This window comes from Bombina bombina, chromosome 3, assembly GCF_027579735.1.
Source record: "Bombina bombina isolate aBomBom1 chromosome 3, aBomBom1.pri, whole genome shotgun sequence".
NCBI classification, from domain to species: domain Eukaryota; kingdom Metazoa; phylum Chordata; class Amphibia; order Anura; family Bombinatoridae; genus Bombina; species Bombina bombina.
The window spans coordinates 512,310,937-512,330,450 of record NC_069501.1 but is presented as its reverse complement, the minus strand read 5'-3'; the positions used below and the strand labels follow the sequence as shown (position 1 = coordinate 512,330,450).

At 37.5% G+C, this 19,514-nt stretch overlaps 1 protein-coding gene across 2 annotated transcripts in view; it reads left to right on the top strand.

Moving 5' to 3' along the window:
• The window catches only part of KIF21B (kinesin family member 21B), a 513,509-nt gene that overhangs the window by 351,862 nt on the left and 142,133 nt on the right, over positions 1-19,514 (top strand). For both annotated transcript variants that reach the window (XM_053706916.1, XM_053706915.1), the window contains exon 29: positions 11,320-11,456. In XM_053706916.1, the coding sequence (XP_053562891.1) occupies positions 11,320-11,456 (137 nt within the window). The remainder of the gene's footprint in view (positions 1-11,319; positions 11,457-19,514) is intronic.

The following is a 19,514-nucleotide window of genomic DNA, read 5'->3' as shown; positions in this document are numbered from 1 at the left end:
ACTTTCGGAATAAAGAACAAAAACCTACCCCCTGTACTAAAGCCCCTGGAGACCTTCTTCAAATTGGAATAATTCCAAACAATTAAAAAAAATTAATCCTGTCCAAAAGACAGCATGAAGGTGCGGCCCCCAACCCAGTTCTTCTGGTAGGGGGCAAACTAAAAAAGTTTCAGGAAATTTGTTCAAAATTTCTAAGGGATATCCAATTGGTTTCAAAATCAAACCTCCTATGGGAAGATTTTTTTCTAACTCATATTCCAAAACATATAATAAAAGCCTAGGCTTTTCTAACATGTGTTTCACATCTAGAACTTATAGGGGGGATTCTCCCAGTTCCTTTACAGGAACAAGGGAATGATTTTTACTCCAATCTCTTCATTGTACCAAAGAAAGAGAATTTAGAATTGGGATTTTTCAAATTTGGATTAGGGGGCCGATTTATTATATGGCAGGCGGACATGATTAGCTGTAGTGAATCATGACCGCCCGGCATCGATAAATGCAGACAGCATGCACTGTCTGCATTTATCATTGCACAAACATTTCTGGTGAAATGCTTGTGCAATGCTGCCCCCTGCACATTCACGGCAAATCGGCCGCTAGCAAGGGGTGTCAATCATCCCAATAGTATCTGATCAGGAAGATTGCAGTACGCCACCTCAGGTGGCGGACGGGTTAAGGAGAAGGGGTCTTACGACCACTACTTCTTAACTTCTGTTTCCAGCGAGCCGGAAGACTCGCACAGAATGAGCAGCAAACGCTGCTTAATAAATCTGCCCCTATGCCTTTACAGTTTCTGTGTAACTTTAACAAATTAGTTTCATACTTTGTATGTATGTGTGTGTGTGTGTGTTTGGTTCTTTTATAAATTAGATTGCACTTTGCATGTCTTTTATTTAAATTAAAACTTTCTATGGGCCAAATAATCAAACATTGTCTAATTTGAAGAGAGAATATAGTGCTGACTTCCCAGGGGGAGAACTCACTGAATTTTTCTAAGAAAAGGGGAGGAACCTGAATATCCCAGAGAGATGAGAGAAACCTTCAATAGAATGCAATGAAGCTCTCTGGGATGCAACATTTTACATGCGAGAGAGAAGGTAACTGGAGAACCCCTTGGTCTGATATAAAAGCTCTGTTTGCATCAATTCCAAGTTAAACTGAAATGATTTCACTAGAATTTAATTTGCTTTTGACTATATTTTAGTATATATTACTTTTCTGTTAGTTAAAATAAGTGTATTGTGAATTTTGAGCTAACTTCACCTGTATACAGTTGGCGAGACAAATCAGTGAGACCAGCTTGTTTAAAATGCTTAGAAAATTTCACAAGACTTGTGAGAGAGCTTCAGACATACCTTGGGAACTTACCTGTTCAGCCCAGGGAACTGCCCTGTCCATCCTACTTTCTAAAACTGTCAGTTTACAATAGAAAAAATATAAAGTGCAATGTAATTTTATACAAATTATAATCCTAAATTATTAAAGTAACACATGAACTTTCAAAGCATAATCATAATGGCTAAAATCACTGCTAGATCAACATGTAAATGTTTTAAAATACAAATTAGAAAGTACATAGCTTAAATACAATAATACTGAAATGACCCAATCTGAAGTGTAAGTGTAACAAAACTCTCATATCACTGGGCATGTCTCTGCTTCACATACATAAATGAGAGAAATTTTGCAGTGTTAGAGACTTCTGGGGGTCCATCCGATAAAAATCGTCGCCCGCAAAAGCCGGCGACGCCAATATTTGCGCGGGTTTGGTATCCTATATACGGCGTAACCTAGAAGTTACGCGCGTATATTTCTGCCGTCGCCCGTAGTTTTTTGGGCTATAGGCAGGTATACCAAACCCGCGCAGTTTGGTATCCAATATGCAGCGTAAGGACTTACGTGGCGAAAATGGAGAGAACTTACTCCATTTTCACCTCGCCACAAAAAGCAGCCGTAAGAAGCCTTACGCTGACTATTGGAGCCCCGTAACTCCCTAAACTGGCAGCTAAAATAAACCTAACACCTAACGCATGCGCAATGTCTATCTCCCTGTCAACCGCGATCTTCTAAAATAAACCTAACACCTAACACATGCGCAATGTCTATCTACCTGTCAACCGCGATCCCCCTCCCCGAAATCCCTAATAAAGTTATTAATCCCTAAACCGCCGCTCCCGGACCCCGCCGCCATCTACATAAACTAACCCCCTACTGTGAGCCCCTAAAACCGCCGCCATCTACCTTATCTATCCCCTAATTAGAACCCCTTACACCGCTGTCATCTACCTTATCTATCCCCTAATCTGACCCCTTACACCGCCGCCACCTATATAAAAATTATTAACCCCTAATCTAATCCCCCTATACCGCCGCCAGCTATATTAATATTATTAACCCCTAATGTAAGCCCCTTACACCGCCGCCATCTCTATTAAAATGATTAACCCCTTATTTAATCTACCTACCCCGCCGCCAGCTATATTATCTATATTAACCCTAAGTATATTATAGTTAATATAGGTATTACATTATATATATTAACTATATTAACCCTAATTATATTAGGGTTAATATAGTTAATATAGTTACTATAGTATTTATATTAACTATATTAACTCTATCTAACCCTAACACCCCTAACTAAATTTATATTAAATTAATCAAATTCATTTATAAACTAAAATATTCCTATTTAAATCTAAATACTTACCTATAAAATAAACCCTAAGATAGCTACAATATAATTAATATACCCCCCTTAAAAAAGCCTAACACTACCCCCCTGAAGATCTCCCTACCTTGTCTTCACCACACCGGGCCGAACTCCTGATCCGATCCGGGCGATGTCTTCCTCCAAGCGGCAAAGAAGAATTCTTCCTCCGGCGATGTCTTCCTCCAAGCGGCAAAGAAGAATTCTTCCTCCGGCGACGTCTTCCTCCAAGCGGCAGCAAAGTCTTCATTCTTCCGGCGGCATCTTCAATCTTCTTTCTTCGCTCCGCCGCTGCGGAGCATCCATCCCGGCCGACTACTGAACTTGGAATGAGGTACCTTTAAATGACGTCATCCAAGATGGCGTCCGCCGAATTCCGATTGGCTGATAGGATTCTATCAGCCAATCGGAATTAAGTTAAAAAAATCTGATTGGCTGATTGAATCAGCCAATCAGATTCAAGTTCAATCCGATTGGCTGATCCAATCAGCCAATCAGATTGAGCTCGCATTCTATTGGCTGTTCCGATCAGCCAATCGAATGCGAGCTCAATCTGATTGGCTGATTGGATCAGCCAATCGGATTGAACTTGAATCTGATTGGCTGATTCAATCAGCCAATCAGATTTTTTTAACTTAATTCCGATTGGCTGATAGAATCCTATCAGCCAATCGGAATTCGGCGGACGCCATCTTGGATGACGTCATTTAAAGGTACCTCATTCCAAGTTCAGTAGTCGGCCGGGATGGATGCTACGCAGCGGCGGAGCGAAGAAAGAAGATTGAAGATGCCGCCGGAAGAATGAAGACTTTGCTGCCGCTTGGAGGAAGACGTCGCCGGAGGAAGAATTCTTCTTTGCCGCTTGGAGGAAGACATCGCCGGAGGAAGAATTCTTCTTTGCCGCTTGGAGGAAGACATCGCCCGGATCGGATCAGGAGTTCGGCCCGGTGTGGTGAAGACAAGGTAAGGAGATCTTCAGGGGGGTAGTGTTAGGCTTTTTTAAGGGGGGTTTGGGTGGTTTTAGAATATGGGTATGTGGGTGGTGGGTTGTAATGGGGGGGGGGTATTGTATTTGTATGCAAAAGAGCTGAATTCTTTGGGGCATGCCCCACAAAAGGCCCTTTTAAGGGCTGGTAAGGTAAAGAGCTTTGAAATTTGTTTAATTTAGAATAGGGCAGGGAATTTTTTTTATTTTGGGGGTTTATTATTTTATTAGGGGGCTTAGAATAGGTGTAATTAGCTTAAAAATCTTGTAATCTTTTTTTATTTTTTGTAATTTAGTGTTTGTTTTTTTTTGTAATTTAGTTTAGTTAATTTAATTGTATTTTTAGATAGATGTTTGTAGTTGATTTAATTTATTGATAGTGTAGGTGTATTTGTAACTTAGGTTAGGATTTATTTTACAGGTAATTGGGTAATTATTTTAACTAGGTAGATATTAAATAGTTAATAACTATTTAATAGCTATTATACCTAGTTAAAATAATTAACAATTTACCTGTAAAATAAATATTAACCCTAACATAGCTACAATGTAATTATTAATTATATTGTAGCTATCTTAGGGTTTATTTTATAGGTAAGTATTTAGATTTAAATAGGAATATTTTAGTTTATAAATGAATTAGATTAATTTAATATAAATTTAGTTAGGGGTGTTAGGGTTAGATAGAGTTAATATAGTTAATATAAATACTATAGTAACTATATTAACTATATTAACCCTAATATAATTAGGGTTAATATAGTTAATATATATAATGTAATACCTATATTAACTATAATATACTTAGGGTTAATATAGATAATATAGCTGGCGGCGGGGTAGGTAGATTAAATTAGGGGTTAATCATTTTAATAGAGATGGCGGCGGTGTTAGGGGCTCACTTTAGGGGGTTATAGATATAATATAGCTGGCGGCGGGGTACGGGAGCGGCGGTTTAGGGGTTAATAACTTTATTAGGTTGCGGCGGGGTACGGGAGCGGCGGTTTAGGGGTTAATAGCTTTTTTATTGTTAGGATAGTGAGGGGGGATAGCGGATAGAGGGTTAGACAGTGCGGGCTATGTTAGGGAGGCGTGTTAGACTTGTCGGGCTATGTTAGGGAGGCGTGTTAGACAGTGCGGGTGTTTTAGACTTTAGTCAGGTTTTATAGGCGCCGGCAGTTTCTAACGTGCCGCAAGTCACTGGCGACGCCAGAAATTTGTACTTACGCAGATTTCTGGACATCGCTGGTTTGTCAGACTTACGGCACGTTAGCATCTGACGGCGACTTATATGGGATAGCTCGAGTTGCGAGCTGAAACTGCGGGCTACGCCGGTTCCCTCGCTTGCGCCGCAAACTGCGATCTATATCGGATCGCGCCCCTGTCCGTTTTCTTTTGACTTTGTGAAGTCTGAACTACAATTTCTCTCCAAGCTGGAAAATATTTGAGTATCAGGGCCTAGAGTCTTTGCTAGCAGGACAGGAAAGGGTTAAAGGGACAGTAAGAACCTTGTAATTACAAGACATTTCTGTTGTGTTGCTACAGAAAAAATGTTTTTAAAACAAATTAACACCCTTTTTCTGCAATTATTTTTCATTAGCCAAACTCCACCCACAATTTGCCTTATTTCGAGGAGCCAATCTTGGCTTTAATCTGCAGAGAACAAGGCTAGCCATGGTCATAAACAGCTAGATTACAAGTTTTCCGCGCTATAGGGAAATTAACGACCGCCACAAAAGCGGCGTTATTTCACTTCCCTTTAGCGCTGCTATTACAGGTTTACAAAAAGCAGGCTTGTGCAGGCGATATGGTGGCGTTGAGCTCCATACCGCACCGAAATACAAGCGCTGCCTTGACGTGCTCGTGCACGATTTCCCCATAGACATCAATGGGGAGAGCCGGCAAAAAAAAAAGCCTAACACCTACGATTGCGGAAACAAAAGCTCCGTAACTCAGCCCTATTGATGTTTAAACCTAACACCCTAACATAAAATCCACGTCTAAACACCCCTAATCTGCTGCCCCCGACATCGCTGCAACCTACATAAATGTTATTAACCCCTAATCTGCCGCCCTTAACATCGCCGCCACCTAAATAAAAAAATTAACCCCTAATCTGCCGTCCCCAATGTTGCCGCCACTATACTAAAGTTTTTAACTCCTAAACCTCTGACCTCCCACATCACTAATTCTACATAAACCTAACCCTAAGCATAACCCTAACGTAACCCTAAGACTAACACCCCCTAACTTAAATATAATTAAAATAAAGCTAAATAAACCTTACAATTACTACCTAAATAATTCCTATTTAAAACTAAATAAATACTTACCTGCAAAAAAAACAACCTAAGCTAGCTACAATATAACTAATAGTTACATTGTAGCTAGCTTAGGTTCTATTTTTATTTCACAGGTAAGTTTGTATTTATTTTAACTAGGTAGACTAGATAGTAAATAGTGTTTAACTATTTAATAACTACCTAGTTAAAATAAATACAAAGTAACCTTAAAATAAAACCTAACCTGCCTTACACTAAAAACTAACATTACAATAAAAATAAATGAAATTATTAAAATACAATTTTCTAAATTACAAAAAAAAAAAACCCCCACTAAATTACAAACAATATTAGGGTTTAATAATCTTTAAATAGTGTTTGTGGAGGGCGGCGGTTTAGGGGTTAATAGGTTTATTATAGTGGCGACGATGTCAGGGAGCAGGGGAATAGGGGTTCATGTTTTTTTAGTGGCGACGATGTCCAGAGCGGCAGATTAGGGGTTAATAAACTTATTATAGAGTTTGCAATGCGGGAGGGCCTCGGTTTAGGGGTTAATAGGTAGTTTATGGGTGTTAGTGTACTTTTTAACACTTTAATTATGAGTTTTATGCTACAGCTTTGTAGCGTAAAACTCATAACTACTGAGTTTAGATGGCGGTACAGATCTTGTCGGTTATAGGGTGTACCGCTCACTTTTTGGCCTCTCAGGCAAACTCATAAATACCGGCGCTATGGAAGTCCCATTGAAAAAGGACTTTTTTAAAAGTGCGGTACTGACGTTGCGTGACGGCCAAAAAGGTGTGCGGTACTAGAGGCGTTAGGGAAAAAGCAGCGTTATGAAGCATAATAATGCTTTTTCACTCATAACGCAAAACTCATAATCTAGCTGAAAGTTAGTAAAAATACATTTATTTGCAGTTGTTATCTGATAAAGCCATTTTATATATAGCAGAGTTAGCCTTGAGCAGTCAGCATGGTTCATTTTAAGTCATAAAAAATAGGAATATCTAAATTTGCAGATCTAAATAACTTGAAATGGGGGCAAAATAAGTTTGATTGCACAAAACATTGTGCCATAATTGCTTAAAAGGACGGACTACTCAAACATTTTTATTGTTTAAAAAGATAGATAATCTCTTTATTACCCATTCCCCAGTTTCGCATAACTAACACGGTAATATTATTATACTTTTTACCTCTGTGATTACCATGTATGTAAGCCTCTGCAGACTGCCCCCTTATTTCAGTTCTTTTGACAGACTTGCATTTCAGCCAATGAACGCTGACTCATAAATAACCACATGGGAGTGAGCACAATGTTATATATATATGGCAAACATGAACTAGAGCTGTCAAAATTCACTTAGATTTATTCAAGGGCTTACAAATTAGCATATGAGCCTACCAACAAAGAATTCCAAGAGAACAAAGCATATTTGATGATAAAAGTAAATTGGAAAGTTGTTTAAAATTGCATGTCCTATCCTATAAATAATAAAAAATTTATTTTTACTATCATTTTAATATATATATATATATATATATATATATATATATATATATATATTGTAAACTGTTGGCAACATAAAACATCTCCATAGATGTTAATGGAGATACTTATTACCACCAGTTTACAACAGTAATGGAAACTAGGCCTAAATTTCCTACCAGTTTATTTATGATGCTGCAATTATTGTTTTACCTAGACATGCCTTTTGGTCTGTCATCATTGTCTCTAAAAGCAAGCTTATGACACTGCCCTTTCAAGGTAAGATCCTTTTTGGGCATTATCTGAATATATAGATATGCAAGGTTTCTGGTGGTAAGGGTGTCTTTTTCCAGATCGCTCAAGGCCCTTACACTTATTCAACCACATATCCCCAAGACTTCATAGAGGCCCAACTCATCCTGGTCTATAACCAAGCTGGCCAAAAAGTCTTCTGTGTCCCTCAATCAGGATTTACTTTCTTTGAAGGTCAGACTGCATCATTTTAGGGGGGGGGTGGGTGTTATGTGCATCTGATTCTCCTTGCAGTTCGGCATTAAGTTCTAGAATGGAAAATATGTTATTGCTCTGGCTTCCTTGGGTACCAATATTTAAGATGGAAACTATTTGCAGTATTCTCCCTTTAGTGCAAGAAGGTGAATTTGCTTTTCTAGACAGACATTTCCAGTTTGTAACTTTGCTTTTCAGCTTCACTACAGCTTCCATAGTTTTATCCAAAGTGCTCAGGGGCCTTGGTGATGATGGCTCATTATGTAAATGATATTCTGATGCAAGTTCCAGTTGCAAGTTGGTACCCTAATGCATGAGCCTTAAAGGGACACTGAGCCCAAATATTTTATTTTGTGATTCAGATAGAGCATGCAATTTTAAGCAACTTTCTAATTTACTCCTATTATCAATTTTTCTTGGTTCTTTTGCTTTCTATATTTGAAAAAGAAGACATCTAAGCTTTTTAAATAGTTCAGCACTCTGGACAGCACTTTTTTATTGGTGTAGGAATTTATCCACCAATCAGCAAGAACAACCCAGGTTGTTCACCAAAAATGGTCCGGCATCTAAACTTACATTCTTTCATTTCAAATAAAAATACCAAGTGAATTAAGAAAATTTGATAATAGGAGTAAAATAGAAAGTTGCTTAAAATGTCATGCTCTATCTGAATCACGAAAGAAAAAATTTGGGTTCAGTGTCCCTTTAAATTGCCCTTTAGGGTACCAAAGAGCTATCAAGTTCTCAACTTCTTGATATTCATGTGTGAGGCCCTGTGTTCTCCCTTTATTTCCCATATTTTGGACATTTCTTATTTTCTAGTTTTCCTACTTTGCTTTGCCATATATTAACCAGTTGCCAGTATTAACAGATGCATCTGTATCAACTACTCTCAGTTGAAGTGATGATAGATAGAATAGAACAGCCTTACACTTAAAGGGACACAAAACCCAATTTTTTTTCTTTCATGATCCAGATAGAGCATGCAATTTTAAGCAACTTTCTAAATTACTCCTATTATCAATTTGTCTTTGTTCTCTTGCTATCTTTATTTAAAAAGCAGGAATGTGATGCATAGGAGCCGACCCATTTTTGGTTGAGAACCAGGATTATGCTTGCTTATTGGTGGGTAAATGTAAGCCTCCAATAAGCAAGTGCCATCCATGCTGCTGAACCTAAAATAGGCTGGCTGCTAAGATTTACATTTCTGCTTTTAAAATAAAGATAGCAAGAGAACGAAGAAAAATTGATAATAGGAGTAACTTAGAAAGTTACTTAAAATGTCATGCTCTATCTGAATCATGAAAAAAAAAATTGGGTTCAGTGTCCCTTTAACCAGACAGTTAACTAGAGCTCTGAAGTCACGCTAATGCAACGCACGCTTCCCTCCTCCTGGTAGACAGGAAATACATTTTACATGAGATGATCTGTGGACACAGCAGCTATATTTTGCATTTTACTAAATACTGGACATTTCTGCTAGAGACCCTGGTCTTAGTTAAGCACATTGTGTTGTCAGGCCAGAAGCTACAGTGGGGCAAAAAAGTATTTAGTCAGCCACCAATTGTGCAGGTTCTCCCACTTAAGAAGATGAGAGAGGCCTGTAATTTTCATCATCACAAAATGTGGAAACAAATCCAGTCAATCACATTGTCTGATTTGGAAAGAATTTATTTGCAAAGTATGGTGGAAAATAAGTATTTGGTCAATATCAAAAGTTCATCTCAATACTTTGTTATATATCCTTTGTTGGCAATGACAGAGGTCAAATGTTTTATGTAAGTCTTCACAAGGTTGTAACACACTGTTGCTGGTATGTTGGCCCATTCCTGCATGCAGATCTCCTCTAGAGCAGTAATGTTTTGGGACTGTCGCTGGGCAACACGGACTTTCAACTCCCTCATAAGGTTTTCTATGGGGTTGAGATCTGGAGACTGGCTAGGACACTCCAGGACCTTGAAATGCTTCTTACGAAGCCACTCCTTCGTTGCCCGGGCGGTGTGTTTGGGATCATTGTCATGCTGAAAGACCCAGCCACGTTTCATCTTCAATGCCCTTGCTGATGGAAAGAGGTTTGCACTCAAAATCTCACGATACATGGCCCCATTCATTCTATCATGTACACGGATCAGTCGTCCTGTTCCCTTTGCAGAGAAACAGCCCCAAAGCATGATGTTGCCACCCCCATGCTTCACAGTAGGTATGGTGTTCTTTGGTTGCAACTCAGCATTCTCTCTCATCCAAACACGACGAGTTGTATTTCTACCAAACAGTTCTACTTTGGTTTCATCTGACCATATGACATTCTCCCAATCCACTTCTGGATCATTCAAATGCTCTCTAGCATACTTCAGATGGGCCCAGACATATACTGACTTAAGCAGGGGGACACGTCTGGCACTGCAGGATCTGAGTCCCTGGCGGTGTAGTGTGTTACTGATGGTAGCCTTTGTTACGTTGGTCCCAGCTCTCTGCAGGTCATTCACTAGGTCCCCCTGTGTGGTTCTGGGATGTTTGCTCACCGTTCTTGTGATCATTTTTAACCCACGGGGTGAGATCTTGCGTGGAGCCCCAGATCGAGGAAGATTATCAGCGGTCTTGTATGTCTTCCATTTTTTAATTATTGCTACCACAGTTGATTTCTTCACTCCAATCTGCTTGCCTATTGCAGATTCAGTCTTCCCAGCCTGGTGCAGGTCTACAATTTTGTTTCTGGTGTCCTTCAACAGCTCTTTGGTCTTCACCATAGTGGAGTTTGGAGTGTGACTGTTTGAGGTTGTGGACAGGTGTCTTTTATACTGATAACAAGTTCAAACAGGTGCCATTAATACAGGTAATGAGTGGAGGACAGAGGAGCCTCTTAAAGAAGAAGATACAGGTCTGTGAGAGCCAGAAATCTTGCTTGTTTGTATGTGACCAAATACTTATTTTCCACCATAATATGCAAATAAATTCTTTCCAAATCAGACAATGTGATTGTCTGGATTTGTTTCCACATTTTGTCTCTCATAGTTGAGGTATTACCTATGATGGAAATTACAGGCCTCTCTCATCTTCTTAAGTGGGAGAACTTGCACAATTGGTGGCTGACTAAATACTTTTTTGCCCCACTGTATGTACAAACTGATGTGCAATTGAGCTATGTAAGAAAACTATTTAAAACTAAGAATAGAACTAGTGTCAAGTGCAATATTTTCTGCTATTGCAGAATATGGAGTTAGCACAGTATATTAAGCGACTAAAAAGCTAAGAATATTACAAGATGTTTATTAAGTCTAAAACTAAAACAAGACATCAATACAGATGCAATGTTGACCTGTCTTAATATTTCTTTTTCTTACAGGGGGGTGATCAGCCCTTTAGGGAGTGCAAAAGGTACCCGGACTGCACCGTTACAATGTGTGGCTATAGCAGAAGGACACACAAAACCTGTTCTCTGTGTGGATGCTACAGAGGAACTGCTTTTTACTGGGTCTAAAGGTGAGATTTTCAGAGGATATAATGAAAAGCAATAGCTACAGAAGCACCTCTATGTGGTCAAGCACATGTGTATGTGTGTGTTTAGTATTTGTAGTAGGAGGTGAAGAAACTGCATTTGTAGAGGTTTTTGAGATGCAGACAATAGGCCTTTTTGTAGCTCATGCTCTAGAGTACATGAATTTGCAGATCAATTATAATAAATGGGGAAGGTAACACAGGATCTTACAATACAGACAACATTTAATAGCACAAAACAGTATTAAGAGTAAATAGGAGCTCTTGTACCAAGAGCCACCTCTTCCATCCTGCTAATGAAAGTCTCTTTATCCAAATTGTGGATCCCTTGTAATATAGTTTCACTTTTAGAGGTCAGCTTCTTCAATTTTCCTTAGGGTATGTGTGCACCTCAACAAGATAGAGGTAGATTCATAGAAGCTTATGAATCAGCAGAGGGCCTCTAATAAGATGATCATGTTCAAAATGTATTGAGGCTTACTTCACCTGTCTTAGTGCCTGATTATGAGTGGAGTGCTAACAGTTATGTGCTAGCGATAAAAAGTCTATCATGGGTGTTTGCGTTGGTCGGATTTACAGCTGGTATTAAGAGTTTAAAGTAAACGCAATTGCTTGAGTGCAATTGTGATTTACGCTAGAATGATTACCACGTCCTTAGACCTCTGGTTAACTGTTTTGTGAAAGAAAAAAGTTGCACAAAATATGCACGTAAAAAATAAATTACTAACAGCTAGATTACAAGTTTGTGCGTTCGTCTTTTAAAGCTGAAAATATGGTATTTTCAGCGTTAAAACAGCACCAAAGCCATTACAAGTCTTGCCGGTATAGGTGTACCGCAAGCCTTTTAGCCTGTAACGCAACGTCAGTACTGCACTCATAAAAATTACTTTTTTAATGGGATACTCATAGCGCTGGTATTACGAGTTTTGCAGTGAGGCTAAAAAGCGAGCGTTACAGCCTAAAACGACAAGATCTGTACCGCCATCTAAAGTCAGTAGTTATGAATGTTACGCTGCAAATCTGTAACATAAAACTCATAACTAAACTGCTACAAAGTACACAAAACACCCATAAACTACCTATTAACCCCTAAACCGCATCGAAATACTATAATAAAATGTATTAACCACTAATCTGCTGCTCCCAACATCGGCGCCACTAAAAAAAAATATTAAACCCTATTCTGCCGCTCCCCGACATCGTCACCACTATAGTAAACTTATTAACCCCTAAACTGCTGCCCTCCCGAATCGCAAACACTATTTAAATATAATTAACCCCTAATCTGCCGTCTGCCCACATCGCCCCCACTATACTAAAGTTATTAAGCCCTACACTGCCACCACTATAATAAACCTATTAACCCCTAAACCAAAAGCCCCCCATAAGGAAATATACTAAGGTAAACTATTAACCCCTAAACCGAAAGCCCCCACATCGCAATTAACTAATTTAAACTAGTAACCCCTAAACCTAACCCTCTTTATAATTAAATTAAATTTTTCCTATCTTAAATTAAATTTAAATTTACCTGTCAAATTAAAAAAAATAAGTTTAAACTAACATTAAACTAATATAATTATTAAACTAAAATTAAACTAACTACCAATTAAATAAACTAAACTACACATTAAAAAAATCCTAACACTACTCTAAAAATTACAAACTATCTAATTACAAAAAAAAAGACTAAATTACAAAATATAACAAAAACTAAATCACGGAAAATAACAAATGAAATTATCAAAAAATAAAAAAGAATTACACCTAATCTAATAGCCCTATCAAAATAAAAAAGCCCACTCAAAATAAAAAAAAAACCCCTAGCCTACAACTACAAAAGGCCCTTAAGAGGGACTTTTGTGGGGCATTGCCCAAAAGATATTAGCTCTTTTACCTGTAAAAAAAAAACACAAAGACCCCCCAACAGTAAAACTAATCACCCAACCATCCCCCCAAAATAAAAAACCTAAATCTTAAAAAAAAAAAACCTAAGCTACCCATTGCCCTGAAAAGGGCATTTGGATGGGCATTGCCCTTAAAAGGGCATCTAGCTCTTTTGCTGCCCAAACCCTAATCTAAAAATAAAACCCAACCAAAAAACCCTTAAAAAAACCTAACACTAACCCCCGACGATCCACTTACAGTTTTTGAAGTCCCTCTTGAACGATCTTCATCCTGGCGGAGAAGTCCTCATCCTGGCGGCCTCTTCAATCTTTATCCCGGCGGTGAAGTCCTCATCCAATCGGCGAGAAGTCTTCATCCGAGCGGCCTCTTTAATCTTCATTCAGGGGGCATCTTCTATCTTGATCCCGGCAGCGCGTAATGGGTCTATCCTGAAGACATCCGGCACGTAGCATCCTCTTCATATGGTCGCCGCCGTACACTGAATCTTCAATGCAAGGTACACGATTCAAGATAGCGTCCCTTGCATTCCTATTGGCTGAAAAAAATTGAATCAGGCAATAGAATGAGAGCTGCTAAAATCCTATTGGCTGTTCAAATCAGCCAATAGGATTTTAGCAGCTCTCATTCTATTGGCTGGTGAATTTGTAATGGTAGTTTTTTTATTTTTTGTAATTTTAGGTTTTAGTGTAAGGTAGCTTAGGTTTTATTTGACAGGTAAGTTTGTATTTATTTTAACTAGGTAGTTAGTAAATAGTTAATAACTATTTACTAACTAGTCTACCTAGTTAAAATAAATACAAACTTACCTGTCAAATAAAAATAAAAGCTAAGCTAGCTACAATATAACTATAAAAAGTCTACACACCCCTGTTAAAATGTCAGGTTTCTGTGATGTAAAAAAATGAGACAAAGATAAATCATTTCAGAACTTTTTCCACCTTTTAATATGACCTATAAACTGTGCAACTCAATTGAAAAACAAACTGAAATCTTTTAGGTAAAGGGAAATAAAAATAAAAAACTAAAATAATGTGGTTGCATAAGTGTGAACACCCTTTTATAACTGGGGATGTAGCTGTGTTCAGAATTAAGCAATCACATTCAAAATCATGTTAAATAGGAGTCAGTACACACCTGTCATCATTTAAATTTATAAAAAGACGAGAAGAAAACTGGTCTGGGAGGCTGCCAAGAGGCTTACAGCAACATTAAAGGAGCTGCAGAAATATCTGGCTGTGTGGTACATGTGACAACAATCGCCCGTATTCTTCATATGTCTGGCTATGGGGTAGAGTGGCAAGATGGAAGCCTTTTCTTACAAGAAAAAACATCCAAGCCCGGCTAAATTTTGCAAAAACACATCTGATGTTTCCCAAAAGCATGTTGCAAAAAGTGTTCTGGTCTGAGGAAACCAAGGTTGAACTTTTTGGCCATAATTCCAAAAGATATGTCCCGCATTCTGACAGATTTGGAGTGTTTTTGCAAAGAAGAGTGGGCAAATCTTGCCAAATCAAGATGTGCCATGCTGATAGACTCATACCCAAAAAGACTGAATGCTGTAATAAAATCAAAAGGTGCTTCAATAAAGTATTAGTTTAAGGGTGTTCACACGTATGCAACCATATTATTTTAGTTTTTTATTTTTATTTCCCTTTACCTAAAAGATTTCAGTTTGTTTTTCAATTTAGTTGTACAGTTTATAGGTCACATTAAAGGTGGAAAAAGTTCTGAAATGATTTATCTTTGTCTCATTTTTTTACATCACAGAAACCTAGCATTTTAACAGGGGTGTGTAGACTTTTTATATCCACTGGCTAGCTTAGGTTTTATTTTACAGGTAAGTATTTAGTTTTAAATAGGAATTATTTAGCTAATAATTCTAAGTATAATTTAGCTCTATTTTAATTATGTTAAAGTTAGGGGGTGTTAGGGTTACGTTAGGGGTAGGTGTAGGGGTTAATAGTTTAATTTAGGTTATTCAGATGTGGGGGGCTGGCAGTTTAGGGGTTAATAGTTTTATTTAGTGGTAGTGATGTGGGAGGCCAGAGGTTTAGGGGTTAATAACTTTATTTAGTTGTGGCGATGTCAGGGAGCGGCGGACTAGGGGGTTAATAACTTTAATATAGTGGCGGCAAAGTTGGGGTGCGGCGGAATAGGGGTTAATAACTTTAGTATAGTGGTGGCGATATCGGGAGCGGTAGATTAGGGGTTAATAACTTTATTTAGGTGGCGGCGATATTGGGAGCAGCAGATTAGGGGTTAATAACTGTAGGCAGGTGCCGGCGATGTCGGGGGTGTTTAGAAGTAGGGTTTATGTTAGGTTTAAACGGTAGTTTCTTTTTCCCCATAGACATCAATGGGGCTGCGTTAAGGAGCTTTTCTTTCCACAATCGCAGGTTTTTTTTTTCTAACCCGCTCTCCCCATTGATGTCTATGGGAAAAGAGTGCACAAGCACGTCAGAACAGCGCTTGTTTTTGGTGCGGTATAGAGCTTAAAAACCCCATATCACCAGCACAAGCCAGGTTTTATAAAACTTGTAATGGCAGCGCTATAGGGGATTAAATAATGGCACTTTTGTTGCATTCGTTAATTTCCCTATAGCGTTCAAACTCGTAATCTAGGCATATGTAACATAATAACAATATCTGATAAAAATTATTTTAACAAATATTGCACACAAAAAAGACAGGCATAGGGCTTTAACATATAGATGTATATGTACATATGTATTTATATGTGTATTTATGTATTTAAAGACATTAACACATAGAGACATATATTTAAGTGCATCACGTACTTGAAAACATGTAAAAGCAATTCATTTTATATTGTGTATTTACTGTAAATAGTTCACATTTCAAATAGTAGAATATGTTTTATGTATTTTAAAATAGATATTCCTATATAAATATATATATATATATATATATATATATACCTATACTGTATATAATCATGTGAAATAAAATACCATTAGATATATGTAGAAATCTGTATTTTGCTCTATTGACTTCTATGGGGGAATACGTGAACGCACACGTGATATTCTAACTTCGACTTTTGTGCTCATCGGATTAGCACGGGATTGAAGACAGTTTACTTTCAACTCATAATACGAGGTCAACCCGATAAGTGCAAAATGCTTATTTCTAGCACAGTTAACGCTCGAGCAGGAGTGTAAAATAGCCTTCATACTCGCCAGAAACAGCACTATTATGTGAGTGGAATATCTCTGCTATAAAATGTGTAAAACTATTGTATAAGAGTGTACAAAATGCGCAGATAAGAACCGCTAGAACTGGACAATATTGCACATTCCGGATTGCCATATATGCGAGTCATCATAGAGCCCTAATCACGTCTTTACCCAATCAAGATAGAATTGTGAGCTGTGATTAAATGTTGCAACGGGCTATAGGAGATAGTGAAATGTCAATCCAATCATGGATGGCACTGATTGGGGCGGGGCCTAGGTAATATACACCTGCAGATGCCGGCGTGCGTCACCTTTTGAAAAAGCCATAATTTACATGGTGAAACATGTCAGGGGAGGGTTGTTGAATGTCCAACACCTTATCTTTTTAAACTTAGCAATATGATTCGATGCTAACGATTATTTAATATAATTTTCTTAAAACCTGCACTAGGTGAACTTGTATGTCAAAATATTTCACTCTATTGACAAATACAATAATGGCAGTGACACTGCATTTAACCATTTAGAGGGGGAATCATACAAACAAGGTGGACTATACACGTTAATAGATGTTATCAGATAGCCAACAATATAGGCCTTTATGTTGTATTATATTAAGTAACAGTGGAATTAACTGACGTTAAGGACCAAATACTTGTAGGATTTCATTATATCAGTATGATTATTCAGGTGCAAGCCTGAATAATCTATGAGTTTGTGCTTGGTTATACACGCTCAGGCATTTTTAAGTTCAGACTTAACTATAAGAGATGCATTATATATATTACCGAAGCAACTTTAGATAAATCTATTTTACTCTATCGACTCTTGATAGATTGTCAATGTACACAGTGGGGCATATCAATAAAGTGCAATACTTACCTTTCAGAACCAGCACCTTTGGTGCTACAATCGAATAACATAAATCAAGGCATGCTATCAGTTTAAGAGCTAAACTGTATACTAACCAATGTCACTATACAGCTGAAGCAATTCAGTTGGTCACGCTACATTAAATCATCTAATAGTGAAACTAACTAACTCTTAGGGCTAACATTATATGTATACATATATTTTTATTGTGTAAATATAAGATAACCTGAAGAGTTAACGGGTTAGTGACATCTGATATAAAACGCAGACATTTATAATCATAGTATATCTGAAGAAACACATAATAGCAATACGGGAGCAACTATAGATTGCCTCATGTATTTATTCACTTCACTTGCTCCTGTTGCACTGTGAGTGTATACATTGTTGCATATCAACCTAGCATGACACTTATTATCCTTTTGTGTCCACACTTAATGGGTAACTATTTAATAAAAACACAATCATGATACACATGAGCCCTAAAGCTAGCTAACCAATATAAGTCTTCTGTTACATCAATACAAGTCCAATCTCTATGTAAACAGAATTGGAATTAAACCTAAGACATCTGGTAATACCTATGAAAATATACAACAACAACAGTGCAGTAATTTATAATTCAGGTATTCGGGCAACAGTTACGAATACTTGATATATATATATAGCTCTGCACATTAATTTATCACTAAATATACCAGGTTTGTCTTACGTGTGTGTAATATAATTTTATAATAATATCTACAAGATATTCCAATTACAATATTTAGACACCACAGGGTTATGGTACATAAGTACACATAGAAATCCTTCAACCATAGAATATAAAACTGAATGCCCAATTAGGACTAGTCCATTGTGGCAACCTGATTATTATACAACACTATCTTAAAGACAGAGTACAAATATTAAACTCTGGAAAGTCCTATGTTGACCAGCTAGTTGACTTGACTTTAGCAAATAATACTATATACCTGTTTATAGTTTACCACCAGACCACTAATAGTGCAGAAACATCATTTTTGATCATGCATCTTTGAATCCTGTTTGTGTTTTTAATTTTACACATTTTTGTTTTAACATGTAAATTTGTATTAAAAGTTATGTTTTAAATTAATTCCAAGCTCATTACCCCCAAGAATATGATTTCTTTAATATAAGGGGAGACAGAAGTGCTATCAAAGTGCATCCTTTTTTAGTCAATTCTTCCTTTTATTGACTTAAAGGGACAGTAAATTCAAAACTAAACTTTCATGATTCAGATAGAGCATGCAATTTTAAACAACTTTCCTATTTACTTTTATCATCAAATTTGCTTTGTTCCCTTGGTGGTATTTTTGGAAAGCTAAACCTAGCTAGGCTCAAACTGATTTCTAAACAGTTGAAAACCGCCTCCTAGCTCAGAGCATTTTGAAAGTTTTTCACAGTTAGACTGTGCTAGTTCACATGTGTCATATAGATAACATTGTGCTCACTCCCGTGAAGTTATTTAGGAGTCTTCACTGATTGACTACACTGCATGTCTGTCAAAGGCACTTAGATAAGGAGGCTGTCTGCAAAGGCTTAGATACAAGGTAATCACAGAGGTAAAAAGTATATTAATATAACTTTGTTGGTTATGCAAAAACGGGGAATGGGTAATAAAGGGATTATCTATCTTTTTAAATAAGAAAAATTTTGGTGTAGACTGTCCCTTTAACTCTGCTATGTTAGAAGCAATCAGTGTTGACGAGTTTCACTGCCTGCTTGTCTTTCTCACTCAAGTCCATGTCAGGAGCGATGCTACAAGAATGTCACAAAAGGCTGTGTTTCTCTTCTACAGCATGGATTCTGGTAAGATCGTTTACATTTTTACATATGTTGAAAACATTAGAAGACAGGGTCACAGTGTGGATCCTTTTATCTTAATAGAATCATGGGTTAATATCTCCTGAGGGGGATTATTGAACAGTGGGGTTTAATAAAATATGATGCTTTGATTTTATGCTGTTTTATGTGTAAGATTTTATTGGGCCCATAGACTGTTTGTTATAGGAAGGCACAGGTTTTTACTTTCACTTTGAGT